The 17710-nt window shown below is 45.1% G+C and overlaps 1 protein-coding gene across 2 annotated transcripts in view; it reads left to right on the forward strand.

Moving 5' to 3' along the window:
- The window catches only part of LOC147883746 (zinc ion binding protein), a 119315-nt gene extending 102069 nt beyond the window's left edge, over positions 1–17246 (forward strand). For both annotated transcript variants that reach the window (XM_087399095.1, XM_087399096.1), the window contains exons 6-8: positions 16256–16402; positions 16513–16665; positions 16845–17246. In XM_087399095.1, coding sequence (XP_087255221.1) covers positions 16256–16402; positions 16513–16665; positions 16845–16895 — 351 coding nt within the window. In that variant the 3' untranslated portion in view covers positions 16896–17246. The remainder of the gene's footprint in view (positions 1–16255; positions 16403–16512; positions 16666–16844) is intronic.
- The last annotated feature ends 464 nt before the right edge of the window (positions 17247–17710 follow it).

Here is a 17710-nt window from a genome sequence, read left to right on the forward strand (position 1 = left end):
GGCTGAATCTATTGACTCTTTGTACCTTACACTCGCTCTTTCATTCAATGATCCTACAGTGGTATCAGAGCTACGGTTGACTCGTGTCGTGCCCCTCAGATTTGTACTAGCGCTCCTCCATCCGTACAGTCCGTACGACTGTACAGACGACAATACTCACAGCCTGCGCACAAGATTCCGTACCAGCTCTGTACTACATTCCGTACTGCGCCGTACATCTTTCGTATAGGCGTACGGAAGGTCTTGTAATTGCTTAGTACTGCATTCCGTACTTGCGTCGTCGTACAGCCACGTGGGAACGTATCTGCATCCGTACAGCCTTACCTGTTATTCCGTACACCAGGCCTCCGTACAGCAGACATACCTGCTCCGTATAGTCTCCGTACATTGTACCTGTGTCGTACATTGGATTCCATACTGCGCTCAGCACTGTTCCGTACAGTGGTACTTGTCCCGTACAAGAGCTATCCATACAGTGGTACTTGTCCCAGGATTTTCGTACAGTCTTTGCATGTGTGAAGTCACATACATGACATTCTCAAAATCTGCACACGTGAAGTCACATACAGGACATTCTCAAAATCTGGGGCTTTTGAGGGCTTTTGCTGTCCGTACCTTCCTTTTACTGTTTGAAGTCTTATCAAGCTATTTCAACAGTTTGGAAAGCCTACTTCTTGAGGTCTATACGTTGGGACAGTTGCATTTTTGCAGTCACTTTGTGGACAGCAAGTCCTAATTTTGCAGTTGCAAGCCTTGAGGCTACCTTTTGGGGATTTGGTCTGCAATTTTTTTGTTTGATTGCAATACATTGGGTCAGATTGGAGGACATTGAATCACTTTTGGAGGACATTGAATAACTTTGGAGGACATTGAGTCTTTTCTGTAGGACATAGAGTCAGATTACAATACATTGGGTCACATTTGCAAAAATCTCAGCAAAATTTGGGGCTTTTCTGCATTTGCCCTCTTTTTGGCCTATTTGTCCTCATTACATTTGGGGCTTTTGCCAAATTTGCTGTTTTTTGCAGTGAACATTGTCTGACACAGTCACATTTGGGTCAAATTTGCATTTGCCCTTTGATTTGGGGTAGAAAGTTGCAGAATATTTATTTGCAGATATTTGCTGTCATTTTTGGACAGCCAGCTCTTTGTAGTGATAGCCTTGAGGCTTTTGGGTTTTCAGGTCTTTTTCAGGGTGTCCCATTTGCAATGGCTGGCAACAATCAAGATCTATTTGGCATTCTTCGTGAAGATGATAAGTTGGATGGCACCAACTATCCGATGTGGTCTTATCTCATGAAACATATTCGTGTTGCAAAGCATTTGTGGAATATTGTTTCTGGGGTTGATCTGAGGCCAGCCAATGCTACAGTGGTTGTCTCTACTGCTGGTCCCTCTGCAGGGGGTACTCCTCCTGATGCCTTATCTTCTAGCACTCCTGCTACTGCTCCCCCAACTCAAGAACAATCAAGATGGGATGCAAGAGATGCGAATGCACATTCCTGTATTGCTTTATCATGCAAGAGAATCATTATTCCACACATCCGGTCTTGCAGGACAGCAAAGGATGCTTGGGACAAATTGGCTTCTCTTTATCAGATTCGCAATGAGGCACGTGTTGCATTTTTAAGAAGACAGTTGCAGGAAGTTAGTATGAATGAAGGTGATTCTATGGATGCATATCTGACAAAGGTAAAGGATCTCATGGAACAACTTGCCAATATTGATGAGGTGGTGCCAAATTCTAAGTTGGTCAGTACCCACATTGAATGGATTGCCAGATACATATCAAGGGTTTGCTACAACCCTTCGGTTAGTGGCCATGGGTAATCCAAACCACTACTCTTTTGATCAGCTTGTCACTTTGCTTTTGCAGGAAGAGCAAAGTCGTGCTAATAGACAAGCCATTATTCCTGATCATGCATTTGCTTCACAGCAGACAGGAAGAGGCAAGGCTTCCAAGCTTATGGGGAAGCCTAAATCTGCGCATAGCAGCTGCAATTCCTCCCATGCATCTAAAAATACAGCAGATAAGTCAAAGAAGAAAAGATGCAACTATTGTCCCAAGCCTGGACATGACATTTCAGAATGCAGAAAGCGCATTGCTTCGGAGAAAAAGAAAGCATGATTGACAGTTAATGTCTCACATGCAATTGAATCCCACGAGCCAGCAGATGCTTCACATGCACATGCTTGAGAGAATGGGTCATCTCAATTATAGAGCTCTTGCAAAGCTACATTCACAGCAGATGGCTAATGATGTACCTCAAACTCACACTGTTGTGTGAGGGTTGTCTTTTGGGTAAGATGCATCGGTTCCCTTTTCAAAAGAATTGTCCAAAACTCTCACAAAGGAAATTGCAGCTAGTGCACAGTGATTTCTGTGGCCAATGAGGACAAATGCCATTGGGGGGTATAAATATTTCATGACTCTCATTGATGATTTCACAAGATATTGCTGGGTATATCCTTTAAAAGCCAAATCTGAAGTGTTCTCATGCTTTCAGGGGTGGCTGAATATGGTTGAGAATGAATCAGGATGCAAGCTTGTCACCCTCAACGCAGGTAGGGGGGGAGAGTATACGTCAAAGGGGTTTGATGCATTTTTGTCTTCATGGGGCATTGTTCACTCATGCACTACTCCTTACACTCCTCAGCATAATCCTGTTCCTGAAAGGAAGAATAGGTCTACTATGGAGATGGCCAGATGAATGCTTAAGGCCAAGTCTTTGCCCAATAAATTTTGGCTTAATGCAGTACTATGTGCTGAATAGATCACCTACAAGGGCATTGAAGACTGTTACACCTTATGAAGCATGGAAAGGCAGGAAGCCTTCACTTTCACACATGAGAGTTTTTGGGTCTCTTGCATTTGTTCATGTACCATCTCACCTGAGACATAAGCTTGATGACAAGGCAATCAAATGCATATTTATTGGTTAGAGCCAGGAGAGCAGAGGGTATCGGTTGTACCAACCAAATACTGGGAAGATTATTCTCAGTAGAGACGTCATCTTTGCTGAACATTTGGCTTCTCCTCTTGTGGACTGCAAAGCTAAGCCAGAAGTTGACATGTTTGATGCCTTTGAATCTTGGTTACCTCTGCCATCCTCAGAAGAGGACTTTGACCAGCAACATGAGCCTCCTACAGGCCCTTCAACAAGAAATGATCAGCCAATACCCCATGCTGATTTGCAGATTTCTCTTCCAGCACAAAATGATCCCACTATTCATGATGCAGTGATTGAAGAAAGAGCTGTCAATAGACAGCAAAGGCAAGTTCCCAGATGGCTTCTTGATACATTGAGGGATAGCAAACAAGATCAGCCTTTTACTGCCCGGACACGATCAGGGAATAGACAGATGCATGGTCACTTTCTTGAGTTTGCACTCCTTGCTACAGCTTGCAATGAAGAGCCTTTGTGCCATAAAGATGCTTTTGACAGCAAAGAGTGGATGGATGCAATGAGAGCTGAGTTACAATCCATTGCCAAAAATGACACATGGGAATTAGTAGATCTCCCCCCCGGCAAGCATGCCATTGGTACCCGGTGGGTCTACAAATTAAAAAGGAAATCTGATGGCAGTATAGATCGACACAAAACCCGTCTTGTTGCAAAAGGGTATGCCCAACAACAAGGCATTGACTTTGAAGAGACATTTGCTCCCACGTCCAGGATTACTACCATTAGATGTGGCATTGCCATTGCAGCCCATCATCATTGGCAAGTGCACCAACTTGACATCAAGACTGCTTTTCTTCATGGGGATCTGCAGGAAGAAGTCTATGTCACACAACCTCCTGGCTTTGAGGTTGTTAATTCTGAAAACAAGGTATGCTGGCTTAGAAAAACCCTTTATGGTTTGAAGCAGGCACCTTGGGCATGGTATGCCAAAATTCATGCACACTTACTATCCCTTGGTTTTCAAAATAGCCCCATAGAACCCACTCTTTATGTCCGTGGGAGTGGATGTGATTTTTTAGTGCTGATTTTATATGTGGATGATATGCTCATCACGGGCCCAGATACTCAGCATATTGCAGCTTTCAAGACTGATTTGCAGCAGATATTTGAAATGTCAGACATGGGACAGCTCCACTATTATTTGGGCATTCAGTTTGCTCATGTTGAGGGGGGTATCATGATGTCACAGTCCAAGTATATTGGACAGCTCCTTGATCGTTTTCAGCTTGAGGATTGCAAGCCAATCTCTACTCCAGTGGACCCTGGCTTCAAATTCTCAGCTCATGATGGGAGCCCACCATGGATATCACTCTCTATCAGCAAGCTGTTGGATGCCTTATTTATTTATGTCACACCAGACCTGACTTACAGTATGCAGTATCTCAACTCAACAGATTCATGCACATGCTCAGTTCACAGCATTGGCAGGTAGTGAAGAGAGTTTTCAGATATCTCAAAGGCACTCAGAATTTAGCCCTCTTCTATGGTGATCAGGGCTCACTTACCATGCATGCTTACACGGATAGTGACTGGGCAGGTTGTTTTGACACCAGAGTGTCACATACCGGCAATTGTTTTTTGCTTGGCAATTCATGTATCTCTTGGCTTAGCAAGAAGCAACCAACAGTTGCCACATCTAGCTGTGAGGCTGAGTACAGGGCAGCTTTCACCGCTATAGTAGAGAGTGTCTGGCTTCGACAGTTACTTTCAGATCTTGGTATTCGCCAGACATCCTCCACTATGGTCTACACTGACAGCAAGAGTGCTTTGGCCATTGCACGTAACCCAGTGTTTCATGCGCGTATCAAACATATTGATGTTCACTATCATTATGTTCGGGAGTGGTTGTCAGCAGGAAACATAGAGTTGTCCTATCTTCCCACAGTGGACAACATAGCAGATTTGTTTACAAAGGCACTTCCTCGTCCCAAGTTCGAAGTCTTCTGCCAGGCTTTACACTTGGTTCCCTTTGTTACATGATCTGACATACCTTGTACATTCATAGGTGGCTATATCCTTTTGGATGAACATGTGTCGCCATGACCAGAAAAATATTGAGACGTTTCTAGAATACTTCAGCCCATCCCATGGAGGGGGTTTTGTAGGCCATCTTCTGGTGGTTCTAGTGATGCCCTATAGGCCATGGTATGTGCCTTGTAGGCACAGATATAGGCACTTATAGTTTTAGTGCCTTTTAGGCCACATAGGACACTTAGTCCTATGTGACACCTAGGACACTTAGTCCTAGGGTCTAGGTCTAGCTACAAGTACCATGTACTTTTTTTCTTTCATACTCTAGTTGACGTGACGGCTGAATCTATCGACTCTTTGTACCTTACACTCGCTCTTTCATTCAATGATCCTACAATCTCATGGTATAGATACTTTCCATACGCTGATGGCATAGTCCTTATCTCATCCTGAATGGACGGGCTGCAGAGACACTAGAGGTGTTCTGTAGAGAGAGAGAGAGAGACCTGACAATCAACCTTGGAAAGACTAAGGTTATGGTCTTCAACACCTCACATGCAGTAATCCGACGACTCAGTTTCACTTATCGAGCCGAGCCAGTGGAGATACTGCAGTCCTACACATATTTGGGAGCAGTCTTCATAGGACCCCTTTTCACTATGAGGCACGACTCACGCGCGGACAGGGTACTCTGGCCCGATTGGAGAGACAATGTTTCGAGGCACACTTTCAGGATCCACCGATGAAGTGCTGGCTTTTCAATACACTACTGTCATGAATGCAGTGCCCTTCTTTGGATGTGATCATGGAATCTAGGATGATTCGGAGCAAGTCCTCAGTCCCGCATGAGATAGTATAGGCAGAGTTCGCCATGACACTTCTATAGGTTGATGTTATCTTTCAGATAGTGACTTTCATCCATAGAGTTTAGGACTTATCTCATTGGAGACTACCGAGGCTGGCTTTGGAGTTATCCAGACGACTAGTTGAGGGTGGGGCGGACACATAGAATGCACATATATCCATATGGTTTGCCAGACACGGGATTCAGATGGACAGGCTCTCCCCCTTTCAGTATAGTTTGGGTGCTCCCGGGCTTGGGAGGGAGATTAGGAGTTCCCCACCAAGACACAGCTCTACCGTGACCATGTCTTGAATGTCTCAAAGGAGGGATTTATCATCAGACCCCTATATCTCGAGGACAGAGAGTATCACATGCACTGAGGATCGCCATTGGGCAGGCACTTGCCCAGCCTACTACAAGATCCGGGGATGATACCATTGTCTCTATCAGGATGGTGGGAGTGGCTTCGGCCCACTATCATGAGATTTGCATTGGGCTCTATCTGCTTGAGATGCGCCGACATAGGGAGAGCCTGCTACGACGGATCAGAGAGCAGCAAGAGGTAATCACACCACAGGATGCAGAGGCTGACCACACACAGCGGCACGTCACATATTTTTATGCATTTGAGTAAGCTTTAGGACACAGTGGGGTGGCGGAGGAGCTAGTTATTATGCGAGAAGTTTGGATTACCAAAAGAGGATTGCAAAGGCCATCCTCGACACAGAGAACGCTCAGAGCACACTTGATTGAGGTTTGCCCTATCACATCTTTCCTTAGATGGAACCACCCGAGACGAGTGATCACTTTGAACATAGCTCAGCGGGTTCAGAGATCGAGGAAACCATGTCCCCTTCGGACACCGCAGCATGAGACAACCAGACAGACTCAGATTCAAGACATTTTTCGCGCTCATAGACGAGCCGCCACAATGCCAGGTTTTGGTTTCCGAGTTTCCAGTTCTAGTTCCAGTTCTCAACTTGCTCCAAATAGTAGATAGCACATGATATGATATGATATATTTTTGTACTTGATTTTGCTTGAGTCATTGAGCTCTTTGTATTTCAGCACAATACTAAGCAGAGGCTCTTACTGCGCCCTTTGCCTCAGCCCTTTGTGGCTTGTATGAGTTTTTCCCTTTTGGTGTCACTTTGTCCCATAAGCCTGCGAAGCCTCCCATGGACATTAATCTCTCTCTCTCTCTCTCTCTCTCTCGCTCTTTCTCTCTCTCTCTCTCTCTCTGTGTCTATCTCCACCCACTCGCGTTCAGATTCATATAGATCGTGCACTTGACTCGGTTTATGTGAGCCACCTGGCCTTGGAGCTTCCAATCTTACTTGGACATTATTTGGACCTCGCCCATGCCTCAGATACCCTTGTCTCAGTGATACAGGATGTTGCCGCCAAATTTTTCCCCACCACTCGACCCGCACATGTCCCAGATGGGAAGATGTCTCAAAACCCCTGGTTTGACGACGAGTGCAGAGAGATGAGAGGCCACCTCACATGCAAGCGAGCACTGGGACATTTGACTTCATCAGAGGCACAGCAGATCTCACGCCGAGTGACACGGCGTAAGAAGCGAGCTTTTCTCATACACAAGATAGATGAGGTGATCGGGTCTTTTCGTGGAGGAGATCCTACTATGGACTGGGGGCTCTTGTTGGAGAGGAAGCCTTGCATCCGTATCATAGATCTTGCAGGTTGGCATACATATGCATGCTCCCTCTATGATGTCCCAGGGTAGGCACCACCTGAGATGTCCTCTATGCCCACATCCACCACATGTCACTTGTTCACTGCACATAATGTACGGGCTGCCCTTCTCCAGCTTCATAACTGGAGATCACCAGATCATGAGGGACTACACACTGAGCACTTTGCACATGGACAAGAGGTTTTGACCCTGGTTCTAGGACAATTGTTCAACCATGCTGTATGCCATGGCTTCCCGCCTACCTGGAGCACTACCACCATAGTACTGATTCACAAGGCAGGTGATTCCACACTCTAGCTAAGATATATGGGTCGACACTCTTATGATTGGCCACACTTTGGCTAAGATATATGGGTCGGTACTAGAGAGGAAGATCGGCAGCCACACAGAGGGTCATGGGCAGCGGGCTCTCGGACAGGCAGGTTTTCGGAGACAACCCTCCACCTTGGACCACATTTTCACCTTGAGGGCTATCACTGAGGAGGCGAAGTCGAGGCACCAGAAAGTCTACACTCATACTTGGTCATGAGGTTACACACTCATGTAAGGGATTTGATTTTGTCGCACACTCATACTTGATCAAGAGGTTACATGAGCTGCAACTCTCAGAGATCATGATGTGGGGGGTTATGAGTTTATATGAGTCCGTTGGAGGGGAGGGTGGTGCCGCAGAAGGTCTATCAGATTGGGTTGAGAGCACTATCAGTGTGAAGCAAGGCTTCCCTCTCTCACTGACTCTCTTCGGGCTCTATATTGATGAGATCGCATCCTTTGTAGATCGCCTAGGCAGAGAGGGTTCACTTCTAGCTGACCTGATGGTGCAGGTACTGCTGTATGCAGATGACATAGTCCTCACATCCGTCAGAGGGGAGGGTGGTGCCGCAGAAGGTCTATCAGATTGGGTTGAGAGCACTATCAGTGTGAAGCAAGGCTTCCCTCTCTCACTGAATCTCTTCGGGCTCTATATTGATGAGATCACATCCTTTGTAGATCGCCTAGGCGGAGAGGGTTCACTTTTGGCTGACTTGATGGTGCAGATACTGTTGTACGCAGATGACACAGTCCTCACATTACCGTAAGTAGAGGGATTGCATAAACATCTAGAGGTCCTAGAGGTGTTTTGTAGAGAGAGAGACTTGAGTCTTGACAATTAACCTTGGAAAAACCAAGGCCATGATCTTCAACACCTCATGAGCAGTGTCTCGTCGCCATAGCTTCAGGTACCGAGATGAGCCAGTGGAGATAGTGCAGTCTTACACATGTCTTGGGGTAGTGTTCACCGGACTAGGTTTCATGATGATTCATGCAAGTACAACACGACTCACACGAGGACAGGGAGCCCTGGCCGGACTAGAGAGGCAGTGGTTCCAGGCACACTTTCAGGACCCTCCGACGAAGGGTTGGCTTTTTGACACCCTAGTGAGGCCAACTGCTATGTATGCACCACATTTCTGAGGGAGTGACATTTTAGCGACAGAGTCGAAGAGATTTGAGAAGCTATAGGTGGCTATGGGTTTCAGGATGATTGGAAGTAAGGTCTCTATCCCCCATCAGAAAATACAGGCAGAGTTGGCCATGACCCCCTCCAGGTTGATGCCATATTCCAGACAGTGACTTTCATCCACAGAGTCTGGGTCTTAATCAGTGGAGATTACCGAGGCTAGCACTGGAGTCTTCTAGGCGACTGGCAGAGAGCGGTGTTGATACAACATGGTATGCATGGGTGTCCACATGGTTTGGTAGTCACGGCATTCAAATGGACAGATTTTCAATACGGCATGGCATGCACGGGTGTCCACATGGTTTGGTAGTCACGGCATTCAGATGGACATACTTTCCCCCTTTCAGTACAACATGGATGCACCACCCGAGATGATCCCGCGAGATGAGATCAACCGTATCATACGGTTGGACCTCCTCCAGCTCGATACATCTAGGGCCGGGGGTGGAGAGGAATTCCCCACTATAAGATCAAGTTCTACCATGACCACTTCGTGAGGGTCTCGGAGCAGGGTGTCATTATCAGACCTCACTATCTCGAGGATAAGAGAGTCTCACATGCACTAAGGATCGCCATGAGGCAATTGCGAGTCTCATCACATCAGCTGAGGATTGAGGCAAGGAGAGCTATAGGCATATCCAGAGAGCAAAGGATCTGCAGACTATGCCATATGGGAGAGGTTGAGACAGAGGAGCAGTGATGCTGGGCTCTATCTGATTGAGATGCGACGACAGATACACTGATGCGACAAACTAGAGAGCAGCAGGGAGCAATGCTACAGGTTCTCGAGATCGGCAAAGCACAGACACGTGTTATATATTTCTATGCATCTGAGTTAGCAACCAGGGTGGATGAGGGAGAGGAGCTTGATGATATGAGAGCATCATGGATCAGTAGTGAGAGCCTTTGCCACGATGCTGCCAGACAAGAGGCACACTCTCCACATGTTACCCGGAGAGTGACCAGAGCACGAGCGATCAAGGTCCGGTCTATTTCATCCCTACCGCCAGAGATGAGGTGTCACCCTTGACGTAGCCCACTGGATATAGAGATCGGCGAGACCACGTCCTCCACCGCATCGAGAGACAGCTCGACAGATGCAGATACGAGGCAGCAAAAGTAGGGAAGAAGCTAAGCGTGACGTTGAAATCTGTCTAGAATGCTTCTTCTAGGCCCTTGAATGCTCCAAGAGGGTGAGGGGAGAGAGATGGTAGGTGGAGAAGGGCATGCACTTACATGCATGACACTTGGCCCTTCATTAAAGCTCTAACCCACCTGACCAAGGACAACGTTGGTTGTCCTTGGGCCCAACTTTTAGACCCCTCTAGTGCCTTTGCCTTGCCCCTAGGACCTAGTGGTGCACCTAGATTTTGCCCGTAGGGACTTCTAGGAGGTGTGCAATTCCTCTAGCCAGGCCGTCACCGCCAAACCACTACTAGACTTAACCATGGTTAACCTCGGGTTAAGCGTGGGTTGAGTTACAAAGTTCTTTACATCACTTGTCACGTCCCCTTGATACCTGGTCATGTACTAGGAGCTTTAGCTCTAAGCACTTGATACTCTTTCTGCTTTTTTGCTATTCGGCTATTTTGCTTACTAAGTTTAGCACTTTAGCTTTCAGCAAGGGCCTTAGTGAGCCCTTTGCTTCAGGCCACAATGGCTTGTATGAGTTACTTTTGGTTTTGTACTTTTGTCTCATAGGCCTCGTGCAGACGTTAATACATCTCTCTCTCTCTCTCGCTCGCTCCTCTCTTTTGCTGTTCTTCTTTTTCTTCTTCGTTTTTGTTGTTACATTGTTGTTGGGTTGGATTTTATAGCCTAGTAAGCATTGGGTTCACCCAAGATCTTTTGAGGGTCAATGGTTTAAAGTGAAAAAAAGAGGGAAGGGGGGAGAGAATATACACATATCATGTACAAAAGGGTGAGGGGGCTGAAAAAATGATGTGAGAGGGAGCTGAGGGAGGGCTGAGAATGAAAGGTGGCTGAGGCTTGAAAGAGGGAAGGGGCTAAGGGGATGTTAGAGCATTGAGGGGGCGGACACTGAGAATGAAGGAGGGCTGAGAGAGGGCTGAGAGGCAAAGGGGGGGAGAGGGGACTGAGACAGGGATGAGAGGGAGGTTGAGAATGTAGGGGGGGCCCAGGGGCCTGGGCTCAGAGAAAACTGACAGAGGGGGAGAGGGGATGAGAAGAGCTGTGAAAGGTCTGAGTGAGGAGAGAGGTGTAAGGGGTTGAGAGAGGGCTGACTAAGGGCTGAGAGAAGCAAGGGGCTGACAAGACTCCAGCTTATCAGACCCGAGTGCCAATGCCTATGCAAAAGAGTTTCATGGGACGATGGCATCGTCCAGGCGAGTTTCAGGGAAAACCTACAAAAAAAAAGAAAACTCCAACACCCAAAAAGCCAAAAAAACAATAAAAAAATTATATTAGAAAAATAGGAGTGCACCTTAGGATTCCAAGCCTTCCAAAATGCCCTGAATGCTTTGAAAGTGTCTAGGGATAGGCAGGCAGATGACGGGCTAGATTGCTATCGGTGGGAACATGAGTTAGCAAGATTGCTTTTTTGCTTTTCTTGGCGAGCATTCGTCTCTGAGGCTATAAAGGGAGGGCCAGGGCCATAGTTGCACACACCGGACAGTGAGGGAACAAAGCTAGGAGCTACTAGCACAGTTGTTCACCAAGCAGTATGGGGCACCAAGGGTGAGGTTTGACTTGCGGGGCTGGCAGTTTCTACAAGGCTCTCTAGCTTGGGCTCAGTGGGGCTGATCGAGTTTGGATTAGCATGGTTGGGTGGCGAGTTTGCCTGTTGTAGACCATGGTTCCGATAGGGTTAGATCCTATGAGGGCGCGACAGATGGTATCAGTGCTGTCCTATCATGGATGCTCTTGATCGTGATTGCAATGACGCGAGGTATGCAGGAGTGACGAATCCCAGCTATGGATCCAATTCGCAGTTTGCTGAAGATTTTGCAGTGGATGTAATTTCGTCAGCTAGGGATGTGAATTCGTCATGATTGGAGAGAGAGGATCCTGAATGTAGTGCAAGAACACCTCGTGGTGAGGAAGATTGAAGGAGAGAGAGGAATCTTGGGAAAGAAGAGCAGTAGCTTGTAGTCGTAGAGAAGTCTGATTGGGGATTAGCAGGAGAGAAGTTGAGTTGCATGGAAAGGTGGGTTCTAGATTCGAAACCAGCGTTGGAAGAGGAGCGATGGAGATCGATGAATCTCGTGTGAGGGTGTTGCAATGAACTGACCAGGGCCTGATAAGGCAAAGGAGATCTGCGTGGGGTGTTGAGCTAGGGAGAGGAAGAGGCAGGATGATGGGCAATGGGCTGGCCTTGTTTTCTGTAATTTGCTTTTTGGAAATTTGTTTTTTGCAGATGCTTTAATTTGCCAAAAGCAGGAGCCTTTGTTTTAGCCTGGGTTGGCTAAAGAAGAGAAAGATTCGTTAGGAAGCCATGCTTCTCAAAATAGCACATGCTTTTTGGGTGAAAAGCAAAAAACGAAATTAGCTTTCTTGGAGCCAAAAGCTTAGGCCAGCAGCTTTAAAACCCTTGTCCATCCTTGTCTAGAGCCCCTGCACAGTCTAGGTTGATTACGAACCACCAGACTGCGCTTTCAGCCAGGTCTCTGTACCGTACTGCTTTTCCCATCACAACCGTACTGAAATCTCCACACTCCTGGACCCAGTGTCCTTCTCTCAAATTTTGCCATCACTGCTAGCTCCTCTGGCTGAGATTCTCATGGGATCTGCCATCTCTATCCGTGTCTTCTTAGTGCAAGCTCTCTACCTGCTTCTTCTTCCTGGATGAATTCTTTGTTCCATGTGCTATCCTTTTTCTCTTCTACCATTCCTTGCAGCCATCACCTTATAGTGGACAATTTCCCTTCCTTGCACACGTGGTGGGTACAATTGAAGCATCTTGCAGCTTGCAGTTTCACTCTTCGCGAGTATTCGGCGATGAAGAGCCACCACAGTAACTAGACTCCTTCCTTGGATTATTGTCTTGTGGAATTGGAGGATGAAATCACGTCAAAACTGATTCCACGAAAACTTGAAGCTGTTGTTCAAGAGATGGAGTATTTGCAAGAAGGCTTTTAGATATTATCAGACTGCACAGAATCAGAAGTATGTGATTGAAGGCTCACACTATGATAAGTGTCGCGAATGTGCTATTTAGAGAGAGATGATGATGACAATGATCATTTTCTTCTTACACATACGGGTCATCTTGCACATACCTAGATGGAACTTGGTTGCATTCTCTTACCTCTCAGCCTACTCGTGGACTTCGTTTTGAACGTGAAAGACCAGCTTACTGTCTAGGCTCTTTGCCATCTCCTTCTTCCACTGTGATATGAATGTAACAATTAGTAGTACTGAGTAGTGGTCTCCTTATCACATCTTTGCCATTCTCTTTGAAATTCCTGAGCCACATGTCTTCGAAATCCATCTCTCTTCTTTTTGAGCTGATTATTTTCTTCTCATGCATGGCATGTTGATCTCTTACTATAATTTGAAATCTACTTCTCTTGCTTTGTACGTGGAGTAGACATAGAAGCAGTAGCGGATGCATATGTACTCACAGGTTGTGCAATTTCATGGGTCTCCATGCTGCTACATCAAGAAGTTTCTTTGCATTGTTTTGTGCCTCTAAAACACCCTCAGTTGCAACTGCCTCTGAGCAAACTGTTGTGATTTTGCTCTGCTTAATGAGTTGTGACTGCTGAGTGCCACTACTGTGATATGTGGTTTGGTGTGAAAGCAATGGATTTGCAACAGCAAAGTCTCCTTAGCTGTCTAACTGGGACGGCAGCACAGCGAAAATGGGCTGTAGCTGAATGGAAAAACTGTTGGCATCTTTCAGCATCTGACCATCTGAAAAAAATATATTGAAAGAAAGATATGATCAAGAACATAGGGAAAACAGGTGATGAAGATCAATTGCTTGTTTTAAGAGTTACGATTGGAGTAATCTGTTACAGGTTGGTGATATAATATTACTCATGTGAATCTTATCGAGCCACCCTCTTAGATAATTGTATCTCTCCTGGACTTGGACAGGATCATCTGCATGTTTTTTCGGATGTGACAGATGATGGGAGAGATGCACGCCAATGAAAATAGGTTAATGCATACTCAAGAGGACACGATAGATGCTTTTTAACTCTATAGTCAGCAATGCCCAGAAACTTAAGATTCATGCTTTAGAGGTTACCCAACATGGAAGCATCAATGCGGGCAGCCATAAGAAGACCTGCTAGTTAGAAGGCTTAGCTCTATTGCTATTTTCAGGAGAAAAAAACATGCGTCCATTATTGTTGTCTCAGCTATCCATCTGGAGGAGCTCCATTGAGCAAGTTAGGTTGATTTGTTTTTCATGAATGACACCAACACTATAGCATGGTGATCTATTGGAGGCATGGCTGCAAGAGTACAAAAGACGATTCTTCCAATGTTTTTACCACCATCTTGCCTTAGGACAGAGCAACTTTTTGAATTCTGCCACTTAAATTGGCATTCGATGTACTGCTTCGTACATGTGTGTATATGCATATGGAGTTACATTATTATGAAAAATCATTTCGGGTTTCTTCTCACATAAAAAAGTGTCATATTCACCAGATTGCAACAAATGAACGCTTCCAAAATATTCCTCACCATGAATACAAGAATTCAAATCAACATGCGATGCCATTTTAACCATAGGCTCATGCAAATATCCATAAAAACCCAAAAGTCCATTATATTGAAAATCAATTACATGGTTCAACTAGTCAAGAATTACAAGCTGAAGGTCAAGGATCACCTTCCTGAGCTAGGGTCACTAGCAGGGAGACATGACATCCCAAACCGCATGACAATACTTATTTTGATTAAGATGGATGATTCAGAGGCATGTGTTGCATATTCATGCAATCGTATTTAACTCCAGCTTAGAAGCTTGTTGAGGTAGCTCTGAAGCTGTTTGGCTTGCTTCTCAACAGATTTTGTTGCATCAAGTCATTCTTTTTGTTAGCACCTTTCCATCTGCCCCTTTCTTCTTCAAGGTGGTGTAATCCAACTCTACTACTTAACATATTAATATATCCTCCTCCAGATATTCTTACTCAGAGTACACCACCATGATATTTGAAACTTAATATTGCATAGCACCTCAGATCAAAATTTGCCCACTCTGACTCTTGTGGTCACAGCTTAATGAGCCTATTAGCATTCATCTACTTGATCTGGATGACATATTGTACTGAAATATGTATTTACCAACATGGAGCTAGTAGGGTTAAATACGGGAATGTATTCTGACTCTCATCTCTTTGACTAGGAGGCTTGTTTGAACTTTTCAACTTTTCCCAAGCTCCCTATTTAGGGAACCAGGCCTTGTGGAGGGCATGCATGAATAATTATTTGTTAGACCAAAGACCTGTAAAAGAAATCTCATATTTGAGCTCTAGGCAAAGTGAATGTAGGTTTTTTCCTTTGCAAGCAGATCTGCTCTAACCTTTACTTCTGACTCAGTCACTATAGTCATTTGTTTATCCATATTCACCTAATCGGTATGAATTTTGCATTGTAAAATATTTTCAAAGCTGCCCTAAGACATTTTTGTGTCTTGGTAAAATTTTAAGGGTGTTCTTCTGTATACCCAGATACGGTTGCGGCTTGCCTTGTTAAGCCTGTGTTGCAGAATTACACAACTTTTTCCTCCTGCCTTTCTGATATTTCTGCCAGCAGACCGCTGTGGGTAATGCCTTGTCCATTTTCTAAGCACCTAATTTTGTACTTGATGTCCACTCATCTGTCTTTTACAGGGAGGCTACTCTCTCCTACCTTTGCAACTCCATTGCATCATGTAGGCCTCTTACATGTGTGATCAGATCGTTGTGATTAGATCTTCATCTTGGCTTTTCTGTGCATTCAGTTTCACTCTTTTTTCAAATAAAAAAATCCCCTTTTTGTTGCTCGGTGGGGGGGGAGATCACAATATAAATATCGTGTCTTGCTTTTCTCTTAAGAACCATGTTGTTCTTCCTTATCATTTTTTGATATTCCTTCTCTCTAGCTAATTCCTCCTGTGATTGCCGTTTTTCATTTTTCTCTTGCACTTTACAGTTGAGGTCATACCAAGCATTACAAAGCATCCCTGTCCTTCAACCATAGTTGTGAAACAGTCTAGTGGTGTCCCTGGCAATGCTGCCACAAATCCCTTGATCTTTTGTTCGTAGGGTGTAATTTTAACACTTTCTGTTTTGGAACAGGTGGTGCATGCATTGTCAGTGTCACTCAATAAAATGGGAGACCTTAAGTATTATGCTGAGGAACTTCAGACTGCTCGAACTTATTATGCAAGAGCACTGCAAGTACGGAGAAATGCCTTGACAGATTTCACACAGTTATCTTCACAGGTATGATATCTAAGGGTGCAGGAGTGAAGTTTATTTTATCTTATCTTTCCCAAGTTGGTAGTGAGCGTAGGTGGACCAGACCATGAATGATGGTATCTTCTTCTTGGAAGGTATTGGATCTTGCAGTGTCTCTGGCTAAGGTGGCAGACGTAGATCGTGCTTTGGGTGATACCAATACTGCCACAGAAGGATTTCAAGAGGCCGTGAAAACACTGGAAAATCTTTCTACAAAATCGAAGGATACCGAATCTCTTGAACGACGGGTATGCTATTCAAGGATATGCATCTTATTGTCCAGAAATGTTTGTAAGGTGCACATGGGATTTTCGTAAGTAAGCAGGATGAGGTGTGTAAGTCATAGATCATGTGTGACTGCTGATGATTTGAGTCCTGTATTCTGATGGAATTTCAATTTAAACTAATAGACTTTGTGTTGTAACAGCGTCTTTCAATTCTCGAATTTCTACACAGCCAGATCAAGGCAGGCATGTAAGTTTGTCAAGCTGTTCCACGAAAGAATATCTGGTATTGCAAACATGTAAATGTGTCTAACTGAGATTTTCATGTAACCTATATATCAGTATCATTATTATTGTGTACAGTGCTAGCTCGTCCCTGGTACAAGATTGATTGTTGGTGTTGTGCAATAATTCCTATGGGGAAATCTCTTAGTGTTGTACCTCTGTACCCCTTGAGTCTCAATGCACATGCAGACGTGCTTGTGAATGCCCTTCCTTTACCTTTAAAGTGCTTTGTGAGGAATTCCATAGATACTTTTTACTTATAACTGCAGCCTTGCATGTTTACTATAAATGCAGTTATACAAATGGAATTCTTGAAAACACTGAAGTCTGGCTTTTGCACAACTCTCTCTCTCTCTCTCTCTCTCTCTCTCTCTCTGTGCCTGTCTCTCTGTCCCTCTCTCCCTCTGTGAAATATTGACTAACCTGTGGTCTGCCATTCTCACTCGAAGAGGGTTTTATATTCTTCAATTTCAGTTTTTTTCGGACTGAGAATCGGGACACTTACCTCCCATAGTTGGCATATTGGTCACTTCCAACGAATGCAATATAGATACTGGAACTGCCTTCTTCATGTCAATGTCATGGAGCTGTCTTCTTCATGTCAATGCCATGGAGGCATATTGATCACTTCCACAAGTACACTGTAGGTACTAGAAGTGCCTTCTGCACGTCAATGACATGGAGGAATTGCCTGTAGTATGGTGTCATCTCCATGAGCTTCATGGTGATGTTCCCTCCTACCTTCGGTGTGTATCCCACATGTTAGTAGAAAAGCAATGTACAC

The sequence above is a fragment of the Dipteris shenzhenensis genome, chromosome 27 (genome assembly GCF_047967505.1).
Source record: "Dipteris shenzhenensis isolate YYH24624 ecotype China chromosome 27, Dip_SZ_1.0, whole genome shotgun sequence".
Taxonomy (NCBI): domain Eukaryota; kingdom Viridiplantae; phylum Streptophyta; class Polypodiopsida; order Gleicheniales; family Dipteridaceae; genus Dipteris; species Dipteris shenzhenensis.